Below are 21,688 nucleotides of genomic sequence, written 5' to 3' on the forward strand. Positions count from 1 at the left end.
GTTACTGAATCGGGGAAGAAGACAGAAAGATAGCTGCCCCATTTTCTTGCATGGAAGACAGAGAGAAAAGGACCAAGGGATTTTGCAGCAGCCAGCTAGATCTGGGGAGAGCAGACCTCGTGAGGGTAAATCACTCACCTCAAGCCCAGAGCTGCTCAGCATGACAGCTGCCCAGGAAAGGTTAAACGAGCACAACAGGGGAAGAGCAGTGCATTTTTTTATTTTCTCATCCTTGAGGGTAGTTCCATACTTAGTTGAATCGAGGAAAGATTTGATTATATCTGTTGCTTTATACATACACTTGCTGGCCTTGTCTTACTTAATATTTCAGTCCAGCTTTGGAAAGATTGGAGAAAGGCATCGTGAAAGACACAGGATGCAGTTCAGATCACAAGGGGGCTAAGACCTCAGTCTATATTTTTATAAAATAAATGTATATATCATCATGGCTAATTTATATATATTTTTAAAAACTGGAAAGACTTTAAAATGACTGGGGCCATGGTTGGCTATGACTTAAACAAAAGGCGCTTTCTGGCATTCAGGACAGCTGCTACCTCATTATCTCTGAAGAGATGCTAATAACCTGGTGAACTGCAGAAGGCCAATTTACAAAGGAATTATATAAAAGCCATTTACATTTCTTAAGCCAGGCCTGTAATGGTGATAACTATTCTGCTAGGACAAAGGACCCTGAAACCACTTTTGAAATCCTTAATGGTTGAAACATTACCAATCTCAAGAATCCAGACTAAGGAAACCTTGCCCAAGTCAAAGTGTAAAGGTGGGTGTCATATGACTCTGCTTCATTTCCGCCCCCCACCCCTCCCCCCACCCCCCTCCTACAAGCTGGTGGAACCTGTAATTGCCTTATGGAGCTGCAAAACATTCTGCCATCTTCCATCTAGCAAGCAGCAGCTCAAAACCAGAGCTCTGACCAGGTTTAAAGGTCTGGCCCCACCTATACTGTGCCTACTAGAACTTCTGTACTGGCGCCTACAAGACTAATTCATCTCTGCATGCCTATCCCATTGTGGAAGTCATCTCTACTAGGAACGTGAATTATCCAGCATCAGTCTTCAACCTGCCAACTCTGTGAAAGAATATACCATTGGACTTTGATTCTGGCTCTGGATTCACGTGAAACAATAAGTCCTTATTCTGTGTGTTTTGCCTTGTAAATCTTTCTTTCTCTATCCCTCTTCTTTTATTGTATGAGTGAAAAAGGAGGCTATGTTGTGACCTTCCTCTTGTGTTTGAATGTGTGTGAATAAATTACCCCTCTGAGTTAACCCTATCTAGGATTTGCAGTGGAGTTGTCAATAGAAATTGGATCACACCAAAACTGAGGGGTTGGGGAAAATATGTCACCACTTTTAATGGGGGAAATCAAAAATCAAAACACCTTTCTGCTTATGGACAGGTGGTGAGCGGAGAAATCAGGACTGTTTAAATTAATCCCCCTTCTGTCCGTAACACAAGCGACTTCTAACAATTGCACCGCTCTCATATCATTTGATATCGGGCAACATGGCACACTTTTGACATCAATGCTCATGAGAAAATACCCCAAAAACCTCGAGCATTGCCTAATATTAACTGGTACGGACCTGAATGTGTTTTTCTGTACCTTATTGTGGATGAAGTCAACATTTCCAGAGACGCATTCCTTTAAATTCGCTATAGCTCCATCTGGTGTTGCTTTGTTCCTCTTGCAGCAAGCCTCTGGCACCTCATAAAGAGGGTTTAATATAATGAACTCCAAGGTGCGCAAGAAATCCTTTGGACCACCCACTCCACAGCATTCAAACTAAATTACAAAGAAACAAAATGGTATTATTAATTACTTTTTCCCCAAGAAACACCATTCAAAGCAAACATTTAAAATGGTGGGACAGAGCTGCCAACTCAGATTGGATGTTTTGATGATGCTTTCATTGGGTGAACTTCCATCTCCAACTGGCTAAAGTGCTTTTTAATCCCCATTTCCAATAATTTTATATTAATAAAAGTGTTTAAATTAAATTACAAAAAGGAAATAAAAGAAAATCTTTTTTTTAATGTCTTGATTATTCTTCCCACAAATCACTCATAGCAATCTCCAGGAGATAACACTTTAATTCCAGGACATTCCAGACATTCTTGGAAGATTGGAATCCCTCAAGGGTTAGAAAAAATTCCCTTTACTTAAAAATATTGATTTCAAGACCAACCTAATGCAAATCTTTAAGATTCCAACATAAAATGAGTTTAAAACAGTCTTAATCTGTACTTTGTTTGCTATGTGACAGCTTTACTCAGTAGCTCTCTCCCCTTCAGCTCAGGTGGTAGAGGGTCAGGCCCCACATCAGGGGTTGTTAATGTTACAATGTGCGATTACAGATGTGCTACACTGTCACAGGTTAACACAAGGTCTGTCTGCCCATTCTGTGAATGTTAAAAATCAATGCTGCTGTTTAAAGGGGAGCCAAGAATTGTCTCTGTGCCCTGGCCATCTCCTGCTCCCGGTCAATTCCAAAATCAGACTCTCAGCTTATACAGCTTTCAGTTGCTTGTAGACTGTTTTTATGCAACGAAAGTTACAGCATTTAAAGTAACTCATTCTGATGAAGTGCTTTTTGATGTATAAAGAACACAAATGTTTCATCCTTGATTTTAGGGAGGGAACAATGGTTATGATGGTGTTGCTAAACTCAGTCAACAAAAGAACGAATATCCTCTCTTTTTCCTACCCATCCACCCATTTCTTAGAACAAATATTTCCACACAAACTGGTATTAAACTTGGACAGTTTTATTGCACTGAAGGAACTAATTGAGTCCATCAGGTCTAAGCAAACTCTTTGAAACAGCTGAGTGTCATTTATTTGTACTTTCCCCATAGGCCTATAAATGATCCCTTGTCAAATATTAACCCATTACCCCTTAAAGACTCTGCCTATACCATGGCTTCTCATTGGCATTCCATGTGCCGACATAAAAAAAACTCCCTTCATTCTTTTGGTGATGATCTTAAAGCTATGCTCTCTAGTTCATGACTCACCAACCAATGAAAATACTCTTCCTCTATTTACCTTAACAAAACCTTCACAAAATGATCCTATTGCAGCCTATCATTGATACCTTAGTTGCCTTGTGAACGACAGTTTGTCTTTCTTGTTTTACTGACAGGACCATATCTGAAAGTAAAGGAATCCTCCATTTCATCGAAAAAGGCTCCTTATACTTTCCAGTTTATGCAATAAATTATCGCAAGGGGCCATGCCGGGTATTTAGGAATAAGGTAACAGGGGTTCTCTTCAGATTAAGCAAGGTCCTTTTGCCCTGCTGAATCATACCAAGAGGCGGAAACAATGTTGGAACATTATTTTTTCATGGGTTGAGCTCAAGGCCCTACATGTGCAAGACGTGTAACTCTACCCTTGGGTCCTACATCAAGCTTGGAGTAAGGCTCAAATTCACCATCTGTCTTTCATGTCAATACGTGGCCCATAATGAGGTAAATAAAATGATAAAAACAAGTTTGTGGAAGAGACGGGAGAGGAACATCTGGTTGCTTTGTGGGGCTAGGATTTGGGAGAAGAGTGCAAAACAGAAAATAAATTAAAATTTTTAAAAAAGGTCCACTTTAGAGATTGATCCAGGAATCTTTAATATCACATTCAATTTCCTCTTGTAGTTATATTTCTTTAAAAATAAAATGAAATAAGCCCTTGTGCTTCTGAGGAGAGATTCATGGAAAATGAACTTACTGAGATCATAATAGAATTGGAGCTGGCTGAGTAAGAGCTTGTCACATTGTCTCCATTATAGTAATTTATCAGATCATCATCAAAATAGTCCTTTGTCAACTGGAAAACAGAAGAAATGGCGGTGATAACAGCAATCACACTTTCTTATCAATATAATCATATCAAAAAGTGCTAGGGGAGTGGAGCACACAATGGCAAATGGTGTTTAATTTAGATATATGTAATGCCATGCACATTGATAGGATCAACACAGGATGCACATGTATTCGCAGGAATAATACTGAAAGAGGCTGAGAAAGGAAAATGATCTATGCGTTATTGTGCTCAGGTCACTGAAAGTTCGTGACCAATGTGGAGAATGCTAAAGCTAAGAGGGATTTTGGCTGTGTCAATAGAACCATTCAGTATAAATCAAAAGACATCATTTTGGGAATGTACAGATTGCTGGTTAGGTCAGTATTAGATCCCTCCATGGTATGTGATATATTGGCCTTGGAAAATGTCCAGAGGAGAGCTTCAAGTATGATTCCCATTTTAAAAATTCTCGGCCTCTCAGATAGGCTCTATGGCCTTGATCAATTTATTTTAGAGCCATTTTGAACTTAGAGGTGGCCTCTGTAAAATGTAAGGGCAGGATAGCGTCCATTTTGATAGATTGAGGGGGACACATGAGTTTAAATGATGTAAGAGTAGGTATAGACTGAACACTGGAGGATTATTCATTTGTTAGAGAGCAGTGAGTCTTTGGAAAGCGTTGCCAGTTGGTATGGTGTGTGTGTTAACTCTCTGTGTGCTGGACCAGGGGCAGAGAGAGCATCATATAAAAGGTCTTTATAGGTAATAGTTGGTCTATGTGATCTCCTGGATTGGTTTCCATCACCGGAGGGAAACAGAGAGGAATTTTTCCAGCATTTTTTTTCTCTATTGGCCTGAGGTTTCTTTTGTACACATGATGCAGGGAGGGAGGAGAGGTGAGGATAAGGGATGGGGTGGAAAGGAACCGGAGTAGTGGGGAGGGAGTCTATAGTCACAATGTTCCAGATATCATATATGGGGCAGATTTGATGGACCAGCTGGTTTTTTTCTTGCATTTTCATATGTCCCTATGACTCCTGGTTGGAGGATTGACTCCAATGACTCATTGATATTGCAGTCTGTGCTATGTCACATCACACACTCTCACAGGCACTGTGACATAAATGAAGTCTCTTCTGCCTTGTTTTGGATTTGTGTATGCTCCGTTAAATTCAGTCACAATATATACAGGGGCTTGTCGGAGGTTCCTCTGGCTGGCCTAAAGCCACACTGTGTCTCTAGGAGAATCTCCTCAGCCACAGGAAGTGGGTGATTCAGGAGAATGTGTGTCAAGATTTCCCCTGCTTTGGACAAGAGGGAAATACCTCGATAGTTCCCACTGCATGATTTATCCCTGTTCTTGAAGATAGTTTCAATTGTCACATTCCTGAAGCCCAGGGGCGGAGGGGGGAGGGTAGGGTGGGGGTGGTGACAGGCAGTTCTTTTTCCTCCCAGATCCACAGGGGTCTTGCTGTTAGCAAAGGCCCACCAGCTTTGAAGGCCTCAGCTGAAATATCATCAGGGTTGCAGCTTTTGTTGCTTTTCCTCCATGTGATTGCTTGTTGCAGCTCTCCGATCAATGGTGCTTCACCCATGGACTCAACCACACGGTAATGGGGGGATAGGCTGGAGAGTATCAGCTGCCACTGTCAATTCACGGTTGGGGAGTTGTCCAAAATGTTCTTCCCAGCCTCACAAAATTCCATCAACAATGCCTCTGCCCATCCTCCAGATTCAATTGGAGGACCGTCAAACAACCTCTAGTATCCTTTTTGAGCCCAGCTCCACAAACATTCAGGCAAAACCCCTGCAAAGTCATCTTTGATAGACTGGGCATTGTGCCCAGATTGCCCCCACCAGGCCCTGCTTTCATGACTGCGTTTCACAGGAGGACAAAAAAAGTGCTTGAAGGACACTCAAACTCTCCTTGAAGCAGGGCAACATTGAGATTATTGATTGGGAGGAGCTTGTTAGCAATCATTCAAAATGGTGACAACTTGTTCATCAAGCTGCACAACATCTTAATGATGAGGCAGAGCGGCAGCAGACTGAATAGGACAACTCACAGAGAATCTAACGCAGAGAAGGAAAGAAAAGGAAGCACACCCTGCACTCCAGATCTCACTACCTTGTGGGACATCCTGCCTCATGTGCTCAAAGAGCTGCAGGTTGAGAATCAGCCTGTTCAGTCACATGAAGACCAATGGGAGGAACTCGCCACTCTGAGTGGATGTCACCCTGGAAACGAAGGACAGGTGACAAGACGAGGGGCAGAGGAGAGGGTGAATTGTTTCAGATATGGGTGTATAAATGGGGCAAGTGAAAAGATAAATGATCAGAACCTAAGTCCATACTTTTCCAATATCATCTCATTTCTACCTGTTCCTTTTTTCTCATTCACTATTCTGCTTATTTCCATATATGCTAATAAGAGCCAATGGCGCTTCGGTTCCCAGCTTCCTGCTTTTCCAGTTAGGATACAATCTGTGTAACACAGTCTGGGATTTCTAGATGTTTAAAGCCTCAGCTGAGGCAGCTGGAAGAGAGGAATCTCTGAGCCTGAAATGTGTAGAGAATTTGACACGTGATTTTTGTGTGAGATATTTTGTAGCAATTTCCTTGAACATTGTTTGGAAAGACCTGTGCTTGCTTCTGAAGGACAAGGATCCTCCCACAATTCAGTGTCCTCAGGAGCAGGAGTGGTATCTCCAATAGACATCCCCTGGGTTTGGTGTTATACATGAAGAGCAGGAGAAGAACCAGAAGAGGAAGCAAAAGGAGATAGGAGATAGAGGGTGTTTCAGGAGATCTGGGGAATTCATCACCTTTAGACACACAACAATGTACCTGGGAGTTTGGGCCTTCCCATTTTATCGGATCTTCTGGCGGTTTCCCCACAATCCAAAACAAGATCAATGGTACGCAGAATGGTTTGTGAGCTCCCACATGAATACACCGCAACAACCCACCCCCCCGCCACCCACATCTCCCCACCACCCCCCCGCCCAACCACTATCAGTATGGTTCTCACTCTACAAATGTGAAGACTGAATGGGACAGCTCACAGAGGATCTAATGTCAATCCTTGACATGCTGGAAGTCACAATGCTATGATCCTCTCCTGAACTTTTCAGGGTTTTGAATGAGGTCAGTGGCTGGTTTGTAGGTGTCAAAGCCCACCCTCTGCTCCCACAGATAATGACCTCAGTCAGAGTGGCCTGAACAACAGCAGAGCTGCAATGATGCACATGTCTCTACACGACTGGTCAAAAAGAAGACCATCAGGGTTTTAAAGGAACACTTTTACTGCCAGTATAGCTCAAAAGGATAAAAGCAAAAAACTGCGGATGCTGGAAATCCAGAACAAAAACAAAAATACCTGGAAAAGCTCAGCAGGTCTGGCAGCATCTGCGGAGAGGAGCACAGTTAGCTCAAGAGGAGCTCTGCAGTCTGCTCCAAGTCATAGATCATGAATAGTTAAAGTCTGCTGTAACTTTTCCAGTTTACCTATTCAAACAGAGCTGCACTGTGACATTACTGGTAATAAAGCATTGAATCCATTAGAGACTGAACTACATGGAGCAGATTGTCATGATGCCCTGAGCTCAGAGGATCCTCAGTGACTGATGTAAGAGTCTCCAGAGAACATCTCATCACTAAAATCTATGTATCTCAGTCTACAAATGAAATCACTGCCTGACCTCCTCCTCCTCTCCCTTCCAATAAAGGGACATTCCCTCAATCCATTACCCATCCTACAACATGACAACACATCAGCCCTCTTTATCTTGCTATGACTGTGCCAACAACCATCATTGAGTGAATAAGCCAGAACCAAATAAATGAATTATTGTATGAATTTAATGTGTACAAAAAAACAAAGTACAATGCCAGTCCACTTTTGATTTTATTACAATGATGCTTAAAGTGAACACATTCTAATCTACTTCTACTTAACACTAGGGCACCTAAACTTGGCTTTCTACCACCTATTCTCCCAGAGATACTGAGAGCCAGTTTTACAGGCGGTGGTTGGCCCTCTTATCATGGCACTCTGCCCCTGGGAAGAGCCACTTTTAACTATATCACTGAGACTTGTTCCTAGGGCACCTGCTGGCACCTCCCATGATCTGCAGCTGAAATGGACAGAGGGCAAAGGCCTGGCATGTACTGCAACCCTGAAGTGACAGTGTCAGGCAGATGAGCTTATTGCATTGAGATCTGGATGGCTGGCTTAATGGCAGCTGTGAGATTCTGAAAGCCCTACAAGACAACAACATGCCCCATGACTTCCACACAGACTGGGCTTTGTTCTCGCTCCTATTTGCTACACTCAGTATGTCTATGGAAATGGCAGCACTGATTGATCCCTGGTCACTTCTTGTGTGGAATTCTGCTGCAGATTACAGAAGTACTGCAAGATGCTGTCTCCGTGTTTAGAATGAAGGAAGGGCTTCTCCGATATCACTTTGAGATCTGTCAACTCACGTGTAAGTTAATACACATCCTTGGAGCATGGTCTCTGACAATGTTCCATGATGCCAGCCTTCTTGTCAGGTACACATTAGTGATTTCTGGGTCCCATGACTCTTCGGCCTCCGGAGGGGGGGGAGGGGTGGGGGCAGGTCCCACATTCTCACCTACTTCCCAGTGCCCCCTCCCTTGTGCTTTGTGAATCACTTGGTGCCGTATTATCAATACCACTGTCCACTTGCCTCTGAGCTGCTGCCTTGGATTGAAGGCAGGACTGACTAGGGGAGAGTTGTAGGGGGTTGAGGCAGAGGAACAGGTAAGTTTCTGCACTAACTTACACATGGCTTCATTTTCTTCATCATCATCACTGTAGTTATAGTTCTTCCTCATCAACAGCAATGATGAAATAGGAAACAGCAAAGTTTAATTCATGCATTTTCTGCCCAAAGGCAGGTCCTTGGCTCATTACTGACGCTACATCCTGAGCCATTTTCTTGGCAGATATGACAGTGGTGGTTTGCCATTGCTTTCTACTCTCAGGGGCAGGACAAGGTGGCAAGTCCCAAGTCTACCTCAGCTGGAACAGGAATCGAACTGACGCAGTTGACTTTATTCTATACCAAATGTTGGCCATCCAGCCAACTGAGTGAACTGGCCGCACAGCAGAGTTACCAAACAAAATTTGACACTGAGCCACATTTGTTGGCAGAAGAATTAAAGCTTGGTCAAAGAGGTCATTTTTATTTATGTGTTAAAGGAGGGAAGCGAGGTAGAGAGGTTTAGGAATGGAATTCCTGAGTTTAGGATCTAGGGAGCTGAAGGCACATCCCTCAATGCTCGATGAAGGGCATAGAACCTGGGGCACAGACTCAGGATAAAGGGTCCTCCATTTAGTACTGAGGTGAATCTTTAGAATTCTCTGCCCCAGTGGATAGATGCTTAGCCATTGAGTAGGTTCAAGGCTGAGTTCAATAGATTTTTGGACTTCAAGGAAATCAAAGGATAGGGAGATCATTGGGAAAGTGGAGTTCAGGTTCAGGTGATTGTATTTAATAGTGAAGCAGGTTCGAGGGACTGTACAGCTTCTGTGCTTCTGAGATCCAAGCATTAGTTCTAATGGGCACTTACTTGAAATCTGAAGAGAAAAGCACCAATTCCTGCAGCAAGCTCCACCATGAAGACCACCAGAATTAGCATGAAGAACTGAAACAAGAAAAGACCACCCTCATTTCAGGCACTATAAACATGGAAACACAGAAAGAAATAATAAATCCACATCTCCACAACAAGTTATTATCCTGACTGTATTGGAAATAATCCGTAGATGGCATTTGGCTGCCTTCCAGGCTAGCCCGCCTGGCTGCAAATTAATGGAACTATCCTGATATACACCCAATCCATAAAACAGACGGTGAGAGAGCCACCGGAGCAGATCTCCACAGGTCAGAGACAGACTCACTAAATCAGAACTTCATCACAAAGAAGAGACTGGAAATTCAAAGGGTGGGAGATGGGAGTGCTGGTGATCTTCATGAAGAGCTGGCAGAACAGGAGAACAAAAACAAAAATAGCTGGAAAAACTCAGCAAGTCTGACAGCATTTGCAGAAAGGAATACAGTAACGTTTTGAGTCCGCATGACTCTTTAACAGAACTAAGGAAAAATAGAAGAGGTGAAATACAAGCTGGTTTAAGGTGGGGGTGGGACAGGTAGAACTGGATAGAGGGCCAGTGTTAGGTGGAGATTGCCAAAAGATGTCACAGACAAAAGGACAAAGAGGTGTTGATGGTGGTGATATTAGCTAAGAAATGTGCTAATGGTGACATTCAGGGTAGAAAGCAGGACAAGCAAGGTACAGGTAGCTCTAGTAGGGGTGGGGTGGGGGGATCGAAATAGGCTAAAAGGTAGAGATAAAACAATGGATGGAAATAAATTTAAAAATAATGCACCCCTCCCTAAACCAGCTTATATTTCACCTCTTTTCTATTTTTCCTTAGTTCTGATGAAGAGTCATACGGACTCGAAACGTTAACTGTGTTCCTCTCCGCAGATGCTGTCAGACCTGCTGAGTTTTTTCAGCTATTTTTGTTTTTGTTTTAGATTTTCAGCATCCACAGTTTTTTGCTTTTATCTTAGCAGAACAGGAGAGTTTGGTTTAGCTGCTTGGCAGATTCTCTTTATGTCACACTCTGGGTTGGATGCTTTCTTGGCTTAACCTACCCTATTGCCGAGGAGCTTGGAAAGTGCATATGGGGGCTATTCCCCTGGGACTGCTGTCCCCTCTGGGCCCAGAGGAGGCTATGCCTGTCAAGATTACATCACTGCTTGCTGTCCATCAGTTGCCTTTTATGCTTTTAAATATTCAGTTTTGAATAACGCCCTTGTGAGCAGTAAGGTACCAGTCCACATGTTGATAATTCATTGGGAAGGGAACCTGCCTGAAAACAGTTCTTTAACCAGCCCCTCCCAAGGACATAGCTTTGGGATCACTAGCTGTCTAAAGTAGCAGCAGAAACTGCCTTCACTATAATTCCTCCCCCTACATAGGTTAAGAAGTTGCATTCTAAATAAAATGGAGGCATAAAAGTATCCGCTCTAAAAGTACCCTGTTCTGCCCTTTCGTTCCCACAACTCAATCTCCTCTTCTCCTTTAAACTGCTCCAAAAGTGCTGCAAATGCTCTATGGCTAAACAATATGAATCCTATTTCCCTAGTCGATGCATTGGCCACTGCCAATTACTCAGCCAGGCAGCCAGACTAGACTATGCATGCCCCTGAGGCTGATAGATTTGAAGAAGAAGAATGATTGGTTATGAAAATAACATTTGCCTTGAGTTTTAATTTGTGCCTCTTCTTCCTCAGCAGGACTTTATATAAAACCACCTGATCTCCAATAACAGGAGAGCATCCCACTGGGATGCCGGGACTGAGTTCAGAAATTCTACAGCAGCAGTACTCATCAAGGCAAATCCATGTTCTGACACATTGATATCAGTGCAGTATGTCACCATGCTTAATTCAAACAGGTGTAAAGACAGTGCATTTTATGAAATGTAAGAAAATAGAAATCAAAGAAAATGATTTAGACTTACAAGCATCAACAAACTCCTACTCTCCCGGAAGGCTGCAATGCTTCCCAGTGTGCCAAGTATAAGCAGCACAGCAGACAAAACAATAGCATAAATTGTTCCAGCGAAGATCACAGTACTCAGTGACACAACATGTCTGATTTCAGTTGGGTGAAACGATAGCAAGAATGCAATTCCTAGCAGGAGGCATCCACTGAGCTGTAACACAATAAAACAAACATCATCCCCATCCTGTAACACATCATCCTTTAAGAGAGGACACGATTCTGGACTTATTTTTAGCGAATGAGGATAGGCAGGCAGAAGAGGGGAGCACTGTGGTGGAAGTGATCTTAATTCAATTAGGTTTAGGTTAGTTATGGAAAAGGGCAAAGAAAGACTAGGAATCACAGAATCTCAGAATCTTTACAGCGCAGAAGGAAGCCATTCAGTCTATCAAGTCTGTACTGGCTCACTGAAAGAGCATTCTACCTAATACCACTCCCCTGCCTTACTCCCATAACTCTGCACATTCCTTCATTTCAGATAGCAATCCGATTCCTTTTTGAATACCTCGATCGAACCTGCCTCCACCACCCTTTATAGAAGTTAGTTCCAGACTCCAACCACCCTCTGGGTAAAATATTTTTTCCTCACTTCACTTCTACTCCTTTTGCCCATTGTTTTGAATCTGTGCCCTCTAGTTCTTTATGTTCTCTTGAGTGGGAGCAGTTTTTCACTATTTACCCTGTCCATACCCCTCAGGATCTTGAATACTTCTATCAAGTCTCCTCTCAGCCTTCTTTTCTCTAAGGAAAAGAGTCCCAATCTCTCCAATCTATCCTCATAGCAACAGTTCTTTATCCCAGGAATCATTCTTGTGAATCTCCTCTCTACTCTCTCCAATACCTTCACATCCTTCCTCAAGTATGGTGCCCAGAACTGGACGCAGATGAGGCCTAACTAGTGTCTTACACAAGTTTAACATGACCTCCTTATTCTTGTGCTCAGTGCCTCTATTAATAAAACCTAGGATGCTATATGCTTTATTAACTGCTCTCTCAACATGCCTTGCCATCTCCAATGACTTATGTAAGTATAGAACGAGGTCCCTTTGTTCCTGCACCTGCTCTAGAGTTTCTCCCTTTACTTTCTACTGTCTCACTATATTCCTCCTGCCAAAATGAATCACCTCACACTTCTCCACACTGAACTTCATCTGCCATTTGTCTGGCCAATCCTTCTGAATTTCAAGACTATCCTCATCACAGTTGACAATGCTTCCAATCTTCCTATTGTCCGCAAATTTTGAAATCATGCCCTGCACACCACAGTCTACGTCATTAATATATATCAAGAAGAACAAGGGTCCCAACACTGACCCCTGGGGATCTCCAGTACAGACCTTCCTCCAATCTGAAAAACAACCATTTATCAGTACCCTCTGTTTCCTGTCACTCTGCCAATTTCTTATCCAAGTGCCTATTTTCCCTTTTACTCCACGAGCTAGAATTTTGCTCACAAGTCTATTGTATGGCACTGTATCAAATGCCTTTTGGAAATCCATATACACTACATCAACAGCATTGCCCTTATCAACCTTCTCCGTTACCCCTCAAAAAACTCCAGCAAGTTAGTTAAACATGACTTGCCCTTAATGAATCCATTCTGGCTTTCCTTAATTATCCTGCACTTGTCGAAGTGACACTTGATTTTGTCCCGAACTATAGTTTCCAAAAGTTTCCCTACCACTGAAGTCAAGCTGAATGGTCTGTCGTTGCCAGCATTGTCATTTTTGAACAAGGGTGTAACATTCGCAATTCTCCAGTCCTCTGGCACCACCCCTGTGTCTAAGGAAGACTGGATAATTATCACCAGTGCCTCTGAAATTTCCACTCTCACCTCCCTCAGTATCCTCGGATGCATCTAATCCGGTCCTGGGTACCTTATCAATTTTAAATAAAGATAGCCTTTCTAAAACCTCCTCCTTCTCAATTATGAAGTCCTCAAGTATACCAGTTACCTCCTCTCTCGCCTCGGCCTGGGTAGAATCTTTTATCTTTGTAAAGACAGATGCAAAGTACTCGTTTAATACCTCTGCTATATCTCCTGCCTCCACATGCAAGTCTCCTCTTTTATCCCTAATTGACCCAACCCTTCCTTTTACCACCCTTTTATTATTTACATGCTTATAGAAGACCTTGGGATTCCCTTTTATATTAGCTGCTAGTTCTCATTTGGGGAAAAGCTAATTTTACTAAGCTGAGATGTGATTTAGCTAAAGTCGACTGGTCACAGCTACTTGAAGGTAAATCACAGAATCATAGAATTTTAACGGCACAGACGGAGGCCATTCGGCTCATTGTGTCAGCACCGGTTCTCCAAATGAGTTATATGACTTAGTGCCATTGCCCTGCCTTTTCCCTGTACCCCTGCACATTGTTTCTATTCAATGTCAGGTCAGTAGGGAGGTTTTCAAGGAAGAGATAATGGGGATTTAGAGCAAGTATTTTTCCTTTAAGATAAAGGGCGGTAGTAACAGATCCTGAGCCCCCTGAATGTCAAGGGGATTAAAGGAAAGGGTAAAGACAAAAAGCAACACTTCTGACACCTACTGAGGGCTCAGTACTGCAGAAAATCTAGAGGAGTATAAAAAGTGTCAGGGTGAAATGAAAAAGGAAATTAGGATAGCAAAGAGAGGATGTGAAAAAAAATTGGCCATTAAAATCAAGAAAAACCCAAAGATTTTTAATATATACTTTAAGAGCAGGAGCATAACTAAAGAACGAGTAGGATCTACAAGGGGACATAAGGGTAAGCTGTATGTGGAGGTGGGGACATTGGTATGGACCTTCATGAATATTTTACATCAGTTTTCGCAAAAGAGATGGACAATTCAAATAACACAAACAGGGAGGAGGAGTTTGAAATATAAGATGAAACTAACACAGTAAGAGAGGAAGTATTAAGGGATTGAGCATCTTTGGAAGGGGATAAATCCTCAGTGCTGGATGAAAAGTATACTAGACTGTTAAAGGAATCAAGCGAAGAAATAGCAGAGGCTCTGGTCATCATTTTCCAAACCTCTCTGGCTACAGGCATAGCACCAGGGAACTGGGGGATAGTGAAAATTATATCATTGTTTAAAAAGAGAGAAGGGAATAGATGGAATCAAACCAAAGACAGACCAAAGTTATTTTACAGGTATATTAAGAGTAAGAGAATACCTAGGGAAAGAGTAGGGCCCATTAAGGACTGTCGTTATAATTTGTGTGTGGAGCCTGAAGACGTAGGTAGGGTTCTAAATGAATACTTTGTGTCAGTGTTCATAAGTGAGAGGGACGACATGTGAATGGATATCAGGCAGAAGGACGGTGATATAATTAAAGAAATTAGCATAGAAACGGAGGAGGTTCTAAGTGTCTACAGGCTTAAAAGTAGATAAATCTCCAGACCCTGATGAAATGTAGCCCAGGCTGTTGCGTGAGGCAAGGGAGGAGATAGCAGGGGCACTGGCAATAATTTTCAATACCTCTCTGGTCACAGGAGAGGTGCCAGAGGATTGGAGGACAGCCAATGTGGCACCATTATTCAAGAAGGGAGAAAGGGATAAACCAGGGAACTACAGGCCAGTCATCTAACCTCAGTAGTGAGGAAACTATTGGAAGCAATTCGGAGGGACAGAATTAATCTACACTTGGAGAGGCAGGGATTAATCAAGGACAGTCAGCATGGTTTTGTTAAGGGGAGGTCATGTCTGACCAATTTGATTGAATTTTTCGAAGAGGTGACCAGCTGTGTAGATGAGGGCAATGCATTTGATGTAGCCTACTTGGGCTTCAGCAAGGCTTTTGATAAGGTCCTACATGGGAGACTGATAACTAAGCTAAGAGCCCATGGGATCCAAGGCAATTTGGCAAATTGGATCCAGAATTGGCTGAGTGGCAGGAAGCAGAGGTTGATGTTCGAGGGGTGTTTTTGTGACTGGACGCCTGTGTCCAGTGGGGTTCCACAGGGATCGGCATTGGGTCCCTTGCTGTTTGTGGTATATATAAACGATTTAGACCTGAATGTAGGAGGGTTGATCAGTAAGTTCATGGATGACACGAAAATTGGTGGGGTGGTAAATAATGAGGTGGATAACCTTAGATTACAGGAGGATATAGATGGGCTGCTCAGATGGGCTGATCAGTGGCAAATAGAATTTAATCCTGATAAGCGTAAGGTGATGCACATGGGCAGGACAAACTAGGCATGGTGATACACATTGAATGGTAGGACCCTGGGAAGTACCAAGGATCAGAGGGACGTTGGTGTACATGTCCACTGGTCACTTAAGGTAGCGGGACAGGTAGATAAGGTGGTTAAGAAGGCATATGGGATACTTGCCTTTATTAGCTGGGGCATAGGATATAAGAGCAGGGAGGTTATGCTGGAACTGTATAAAACGCTAGTTAGGCCACAGCTAGAGTATTGCATGCAGTTCTGGAATCCGCATTATAGGAAGGATGTGATTGCACTAGAGAGAGTGCAGAGGAGATTTACCAGGATGTTGCCTGGGCTGGAGAGTTTGAGTTATGAGGAGAGATTGGATAGACTGGGGTTATTTTCCCTGGAGTAGAGTAGATTGAGGGGGGACATGATTGAGGTGTATTAAATTATGAGGGGCACAGATAGGGTAGACAGGAAGGAATTTTTCCACTTGGTGAAGGGATCAATAACCAGGGGGCATAGATTTAAGGTAAGGATCTGGAGGTTTAAAGGGGATGTGAGGAACTTTTTCACTGAGGGTGGTGGGAGTCTGGAACCCACTGCCTTAAAGGGTAGTAGAGGCAGAAACCCTCATAACGTTTAAGAAATATTTGCATGTGCACTTGCAATGCTATGGCATACAAGGATATGGGCCTAGTGCTGGAAAATGGGATTAGAATAGTTAGGTACTTGTTTGACCAGCGCAGACTCAATGGGCTGAAGGGCCTTTTTCTGTGCTGTAGACCTCTATGACTCTATGAAATAAGACCAGTCAGCCTAAACTTGCAGTGGGAAGATTACAGGGAAAATTCTGAAGGACAGGATAAATCTTCATTCAGAGAGGCACAGGTAAATCAAAGACAGCCAGCATAAATTTGTTAAGGGAAGGTTGTGTCTGACTAACATGATTGAATTTTTTGAGGAGATAAAAGGAGGGTCAATAACGATACTGCATCTGATGTAGTTTATATGAACTTTAATTAGGCATTTGATAAGGTCCCATTTGGCAGGCTGATTTCAAAAGTAAAAGCACATGGGTTCCAAGACACAGTGGCTAGCTCGATTGAAAATTGGCTCAGAGGCACAGAGCAAAGGTGAATACTTGAAGGTTGTTTTTGTGACTGAAAGGCTATTTCCAGTGGGATTCCAGAGGGCTCATCAGGAGTCCCTTGCTTTTTTTAGTATAAATTAATAACTTGGGCTTGAATGTAGCAAGTATGATTAAGAAGTTTACAGATTATATAAAAATTGGTGCGATTGGTAATGTAAAACAAGGTTGTAGACTTCAGAAAGATATCAATGGACTAGTCAGGTCAGTGGAACAATGGCAAATAGAGTTCAGTCCAGAGAAGGTGAGATAAAGCCTATGGGGAAGGCTAGAAAGACAAGGGAATATGCAATAAATGCAAGGATATTGAGAAGCGTAGAGGAACTGAAGGATCTTGGAGCGCGTGTAAACAGATCCCTGAAGGTTCCTGAACAGGTATATAAGGTGGTCACGAAGGCGAACAGGATACTTGCCTTTATTAGCTGTGGCATAGAATACAAGAGCTGGGAGGTTATTCTGGAACTGTATAAAACACTAGTTAGTCCACATGAGGAGTACAGTGTGCATCGCTGGTCACTGCACTGTATAAAAGATGTGATTGCACTCAAGGGAACAGAAGAGAGTTACAAGGATGTCGCCTGGACTGGAGAATTTTAGTTATGATGAAAGATTGGATAGGCTGGGGTTGTTTTCTTTGCGTAGAAGAGGCTGAGGGGAGGCCTAATTGAAGTAGATAAGATTATCCACTAGACTGAGTGGGTAGGAAGGCTCCATTCCCTTTGGTTGAGGGATCCATAACCAGTGGGAATGGATTTAGGGTAAGAGGTAGGATATTTAGGAGGGGATTTGAGCGGAAAGTTTTTCACACAGTGAGTGGTGAGGCCCTGGAACTCATTTCCTGAAAGGGTGGTAAAGGCAGAAACTTTATAACATTTAAAAAGTATTTGGATTGGCATTTGAAGTGCTGTAAACCTACAAGGCTACAGGTCAAGGATGGAAAAGTGGGATTAGGGGCTGGATGACTAGTTTTTGGCCAGTGTGGACACAATGGGCTTTGACTTCCTTCCATGTTGTAACTTTCCCTGATTTTGTTATCCCCGCCCTATAACACAATAAAACAATCATCATCACCAGAGCTGGGCTGCAATCAGCTCCCAGCACCCTGCAGTGTTAACCCTGCCAGTGGGAGAGGAGAGTTTGAACTTGTTAAGTATGAGTGACATCAGGCTGCCATACCACCACAGGGAAAGCTCTGGCACCTGCCACTCAGACAGTTAAAACATTAAACAGCTACCCACATTTATGGGTTTCCAAGATGTTGATGTGGTAGCATTGCAGAGCTTTGATCTGATCCAATGGTTGTGGAATCGCTTAGCTCTGTCTATCACATGGTGCCTTCTGTTTAGCTCGCATGTAGCCCTGTTTTGAAGCTTCACCAGCTTGGCACCTCATTTTCAGGTATGCCTGGTGATATTTCTGGAATGCTCTCCTGCACTCCTGCTTGAACTAAGGTTGATCTGCTGGCTTCATGGTAATGGTTGGATGAGTTTGCAGGACCATGAAGTTACAGACTTTGGTTGAATATAATTCTGCTGCTGATGATGACCGACAGCACCTCAAGTTCAGTTTTGAACTGCTGACACGGTATTTAATCTTTACATTAGAATGGTAGTTGTGTTGCACAACACGATGGAGGGTGCTGCCAGTTTGAAGGTGGCAATGAGTCTCCACAAGGATTGTGCAATGGTCTCTCCTATCAATACTGTCATGGACAGGTGCATCTTCGACAGGTAGTTCAGTGGATAGATTTTTCCCTTGTGTTGGTTCTCTCATTTCCTACCATAAGCCTGGTCTGGCAGCAATGCCTTTCAGGGCTCAGCTAGTACAGTCAGTAGTGGTACTAGCAACCACTCTTGGTGATGGAGTACATTATGTATCCTCAGTGCTTCCTCCGAGTGAGTTCAATGTGGAAGAATGCAGATCCATTGGCTCTGGGACAGCAATGTGTTTCCTTGTTCCTGTTTGACCTAAAGGCATAAGGTCTCATGGGGTCTGGAGTCAATGATGAGGACCCCCAGGGCCATTCCCCCAGACTGAATATCAGAATATCCCCCACCTCTGGTGGGTCACAAGGATAATGATGGGAGATGGAGCATTGGCTGTCAGATATGATTGAGTAAGTTTGACTGTCAGGCTTGTTTGACTGATTTGTGGGACAGCTCTCCTGACTTTGACACTAGTACATCTCAACCCACTACCCTCCCCTAGATGTTTGTGAAAAGGACTCTGCAGGATTAACAAATAAGCCAAATTTATGGTCTTAGGGCATTTGGAAGCAACAAGCAGAACAAGAGTCAGGCAGGACACAGAGTGAAGCTGAACTGAAATAACTCGATTAGGTTGACATTGTGAAGGGAGCCTGATTCCTGCCAGAAGTAGATCTTAATGAATCACGCAGGATGTGTTCACTCCAAATCTCTTGCTGTTAATGTAGGGCTAGATCTTGACATTGTGCAAAGTGTGATTGCAGCTTGTTCCACATCTTCTGATTTTTATTTCAAATGTTTCAATGTGAAAGATGCAAAATGAGCAGCTATTCGCCACGAGCCATTTTACATTATCACAGTAAGATTACTTAAGATTACTTCTGAGGGGCTGGGTAAAGCTTATGGGATCACATGTGGCATGAGCCTCTGACCAGAGCTAAGTATAAGCTTTGCAAAGATCCTATTAATTTGATTGTTTGGAACTAGCACAGAGCACAGCCCCAAGTCTATGGTGGATCCATCAGCAAACAGACACTCTGAATGGAGTGTAGCCAATGTATTCTGAATTGATTAACTGAAGTAGATAGTTTATGCTTTCAGCTCACCTCACACACTATCAATTTTAGTTCAATAGAACTATTCCTTTCATAGAATCCGAATCAAAGCTGGATAACTGGACAGACCTGGAGAACCAGGTTTTAATTTTGCCTCCAAAATATCCATCTCAAACATCTCTCTGAGATATTACAATAGTGCTGACATTCTCTCAAGTACACTTACACAAATCAGAATATTAAAAGCGACCATCAGGTACTTGACACGTTCAAAACGGCCCATCTTAACAGTCATTGGCAGGCACGGTTTTATTACTGTGCATAAGCTTCTGAAACCTGCTGGGAAACAAAACAAGACAGAGCAATGAATCATAAGAAACACCTTCAAAGGTCAGCTTTTGATCCCGGTCACTGGTCTTCATTTTAAACTCACCAAACCAACTTCATCTTAACTCCAAGACAACACCTAGCATGATTTGCAACTATTACACAGATAAAGCAGAGGTAGGTGAGATGTGCATTATGCCAGCCCAAGGGTATTAACATAGAGCCAGTGCCATTTTTTGGCCAGTCCTAACCGGAATGAAACAGACAATTCACTCATTGGGAGGACGGCAAATCCGGTGAAACAGCTGCTGCTTAAAGGCATCTTGCAAACACCTTAAAGGGGTGGTGCTTTTAAGCTAGTGGTGGATGGCAATGGCCACACTGTGAAACAACAAACAAGACAAGCTCAGCCTGTGCCCCCCGACTTTCCAGTGGTGAGGTGCCCACAGATTGAGTGAGCAGCAGGAAAGAGGCACTTTTCCCCTCCAATGGTAACCAGCTGCCAAATTTGACAGCAATGGGCCAGAGAGAGGTGAAGGTGAGTCTTGGTTAGTCCTGGTAAGATTACAGTAACTGAGTGCTGAGAACAATTACAGGTAGTATTTACACACTCTGCCACCCCTCTCCATGCTGGCTGTCAAATTTGGCATTTCCTACATCCTGAACAATGGTTCATAGGGCATATTCCACTAATAGGGATCTGACTACCACAGGGAATAACTGAGGTTAATGACATTGATACCTTGAAGGGGAAGCTAGATAAACACAAGATGGAGAAAGGTCCTCCTTGTCTTCACTTATCACTCCACCAGCCTCTGCATTCAAAGGATCATCCTCCGCCATTTCCGCCAACTCCAGCATGATGCCACCACAAAACGCATCTTCTCTTCACCCCTCCTGGAGGCATTCCGCAGGGATCGTTCCCTCCGGGACACCCTGGTCCACTTCTCCATCAACTCCTACACCTCAACCCCCTGCCATGGCACCTTCCCATGCATCCACAGAAGGTGCAACACCTGCCCCTTTACTTCCCCTCTCCTCACCGTCCAAGGCCCCAAACATTCCTTTCAAGTGAAGCAGCATTTCACTTGCACTTCCCTCAATTTAGTCTATTGCATTCGTTTCTCCCAATGTGGTTTCCTCTACATTGGAGAGACCAAACACAGACTGGGTGACCGCTTTGCAGAACACCTTCAGTCTGTCTGCAAGCATTACCCAGACCTCCCTGTCGCTTGCCATTTCAACACTCCACCCTGCTCTCATGCCCACATGTCAGTCCTTGGCCTGCTGCAATGTTCCAGTGAAGCTCAACACAAACTAGAGGAACAGCACCTCAACTTCCGACTAGGCACTTTACAGCCTTCCGGACTGAATATTGAGTTCAACAATTTTAGGTCATGAATTCTCTCCTCCACCCCCACCCCCTTTCCGATCCCCCCTTTATTTCCAATAATTTATATAGATTTTTCTTTTCCCACCTATTTCTATTATTTTTAAATGCATTACCATCCATTGTTTTATCTCTACCTTTTAGTCTTTTTCGATTCCTTCACCCCACCCCACCTCCACTATGGCTATCTGTACCTTGCTTGTCCTGCTTTCTACCCTTAATTAGCACATTCCTTAGATAACATCACCACCTTCAACACCTCTTTGTCCTTTTATCTGTGACATCTTTTGGTTATCTCCACCTATCACTGGCCCTCTATCCAGCTCTACCTGTCCCACCCCGCTCCCCCCCCCACCACTTAAACCAGCTTATATTTCACCTCTCTTCTATTTTTATTTAGTTCTGTTGAAGAGTCATATGGACTCAAAATGTTAACTGTGTTCCTCTCCGCAGATGCTGCCAGACCTGCTGAGTTTTTCCAGGTA

At 43.2% G+C, this 21,688-nt stretch overlaps 1 protein-coding gene across 1 annotated transcript in view; it reads right to left on the reverse strand.

The window, feature by feature from the left end:
• LOC121283358 (tetraspanin-18-like) overlaps positions 1-21,688 on the reverse strand; it is a 378,351-nt gene that overhangs the window by 22,183 nt on the left and 334,480 nt on the right. The window contains exons 3-7 of the mRNA XM_041197844.1: positions 19,713-19,822; positions 11,391-11,585; positions 9,428-9,502; positions 3,752-3,850; positions 1,631-1,810 (exon numbers count right to left, since the gene is read on the reverse strand). Of these exons, the coding sequence (XP_041053778.1) occupies positions 1,631-1,810; positions 3,752-3,850; positions 9,428-9,502; positions 11,391-11,585; positions 19,713-19,781 (618 nt within the window). The 5' untranslated portion in view covers positions 19,782-19,822. The remainder of the gene's footprint in view (positions 1-1,630; positions 1,811-3,751; positions 3,851-9,427; positions 9,503-11,390; positions 11,586-19,712; positions 19,823-21,688) is intronic.

Source organism: Carcharodon carcharias, chromosome 10 (genome assembly GCF_017639515.1).
Source record: "Carcharodon carcharias isolate sCarCar2 chromosome 10, sCarCar2.pri, whole genome shotgun sequence".
Taxonomy (NCBI): domain Eukaryota; kingdom Metazoa; phylum Chordata; class Chondrichthyes; order Lamniformes; family Lamnidae; genus Carcharodon; species Carcharodon carcharias.